General features: G+C 38.2%; 1 protein-coding gene across 1 annotated transcript in view; it reads left to right on the top strand.

Moving 5' to 3' along the window:
• The first annotated feature begins 99 nt into the window (after nucleotides 1-99).
• LOC107722036 (transmembrane protein 108-like) overlaps nucleotides 100-1,706 on the top strand; it is an 83,372-nt gene continuing 81,765 nt past the window's right edge. Inside the window, exons 1-2 of the mRNA XM_016530266.1 lie at nucleotides 100-244; nucleotides 792-828. Of these exons, the coding sequence (XP_016385752.1) occupies nucleotides 801-828 (28 nt within the window). The 5' untranslated portion in view covers nucleotides 100-244; nucleotides 792-800. The remainder of the gene's footprint in view (nucleotides 245-791; nucleotides 829-1,706) is intronic.

The raw sequence follows: 1,706 nt of genomic DNA, 5'->3' as shown, positions 1-1,706 counted from the left end.
CTCTCTCTCTCTCTCTCCCTCTCTCTCTCTCTCTCTCTCTCTGGTCACAGACAAACACTCTCGGGGTATCAGCCTTTATTTATTGTGAGCTGTCGCTGAAGGAGAGTTGACGCTCAACGGTATTTCCAGGCGTGAAAGATCATTGACTGTGTGGTTCATTGTCAGGATTCTGAGGATATAACGCAGACAAACATCATGTTATGCTACAGGCGTCTTTGATCGTTTTCCATCATATTATTATAAGGTAAGAGACATCAGAGCTTTTCTCACCCTTCCTCTGGAATATTTGCCTTGGTAACTCATGTGGCTGCACCTGCACAAAGACTGTGATTTGGTATATTTTTTATTTAGTTTAACACACTGAGCTATTAAATGGATCATTCCTTTACATTTTTTGCACAGTACTAGACTAGAGATAAACTGATAAATGGTTTCACATTTCTGCTGTTAACTGGCCCCTCTGTGAATCTTTTGTATTGTTTGCATAAATTACGGTCTCTTAATCTTAAGCTTAACAACAGCCCAAAACAAACATGAACAAATATGGCATTATTATTAATATTGTAATATATTATGCATTTCAGGTTTTATTGTTGTAGTCTAATGCTGTATCAGAATAAAGTAATATGTCAGTAAATATTTAAATATGTCAAAAAGAAGTGATTGATTTTGCATCACTTATCAGCCATTTTGATGATAAAAAACAAAACAATATTGGTCAGTTTCCATTCCAGATCTCACAGAGCATCAGACATCCTCATTTCAGAATCCTCTTCTTTTCTTCTTTTCAGTTTGGTGGCATGCAAAAAGCCCATTCTGGAATCTCAGGTACCTAAGTGGTTTAGGAACATAACTTATATTAAATAATGTTCATTTGATCATTATAGCCATTTAATTGAATCCTAAATTATTTGGATTCAAGCTAGTGTATGAATGTTATTGATAGACCTACTGTATGTGTTTTCCCTGGGAATCCAACTTATGACCTCGGCATTGACCATGTTCTACAGGAACGCCTGTAGAAAGACTACACAACAGAGTAAATGTTTCCTTTACCTTGGGTCTCATTCAGTGATATTCAGTTCTAAATAATGAGGCAACTCTCTTAAAGCTTGAGGCCATTAGAAGGGGTTCTCTCCATAAAAATGCTCCATTTGTGAGCGCTTAACGTTCCTTTTTTGTGTCTGTTGGCGGACCCACAAAACAGTAAATGTTTAGAAGTGCGGGGTCATTAAAAGTTGGTCACCAGAGAGCATTGTGAATGGAATGTTAGTCAAAGTCCTTAATGGAACACCCCCAAAGGCTTTGTTCTACAGGACAATTCCCCACTGGTTTGTCCAAAGGGGTGGGAGAGAGAGGGAGCAGGGTCTTGGGTCAAGTGGCGAGACACTGACATATGTAGCTGACAACTTGTTCAGAAAGGGTCACCTGGGATGGGGCTGCTAAGCAGTCAGTGTCTTGTGAAAAGTGGAGGAGGACGTTTGATTCATTGGGAGCAAAGGGTGTCACCTTTTACCATCCATTGGTTAACTATCCTTATCTGTGTTTGTTTTTCTCTAGCCATGGCATTCTTTAAAAATTACCTAAGTGTCTGAGAAAAAAGACAGCCTTGTTTATTTTTGTTTAGTTTACATGGAATCTTGTTTGTTGCAGACAACGGTAAAAAGCCATTTTTTCTTCTTTTATGTTAAGAAAATTACCTTACT

The sequence above is a fragment of the Sinocyclocheilus rhinocerous genome, unplaced genomic scaffold (assembly GCF_001515625.1).
Source record: "Sinocyclocheilus rhinocerous isolate Xijiao unplaced genomic scaffold, SAMN03320098_v1.1 scaffold754, whole genome shotgun sequence".
NCBI lineage: Eukaryota > Metazoa > Chordata > Actinopteri > Cypriniformes > Cyprinidae > Sinocyclocheilus > Sinocyclocheilus rhinocerous.
Note: the sequence above shows the minus strand (reverse complement) of the source record. Positions and strands in the feature narration are given on the sequence as shown.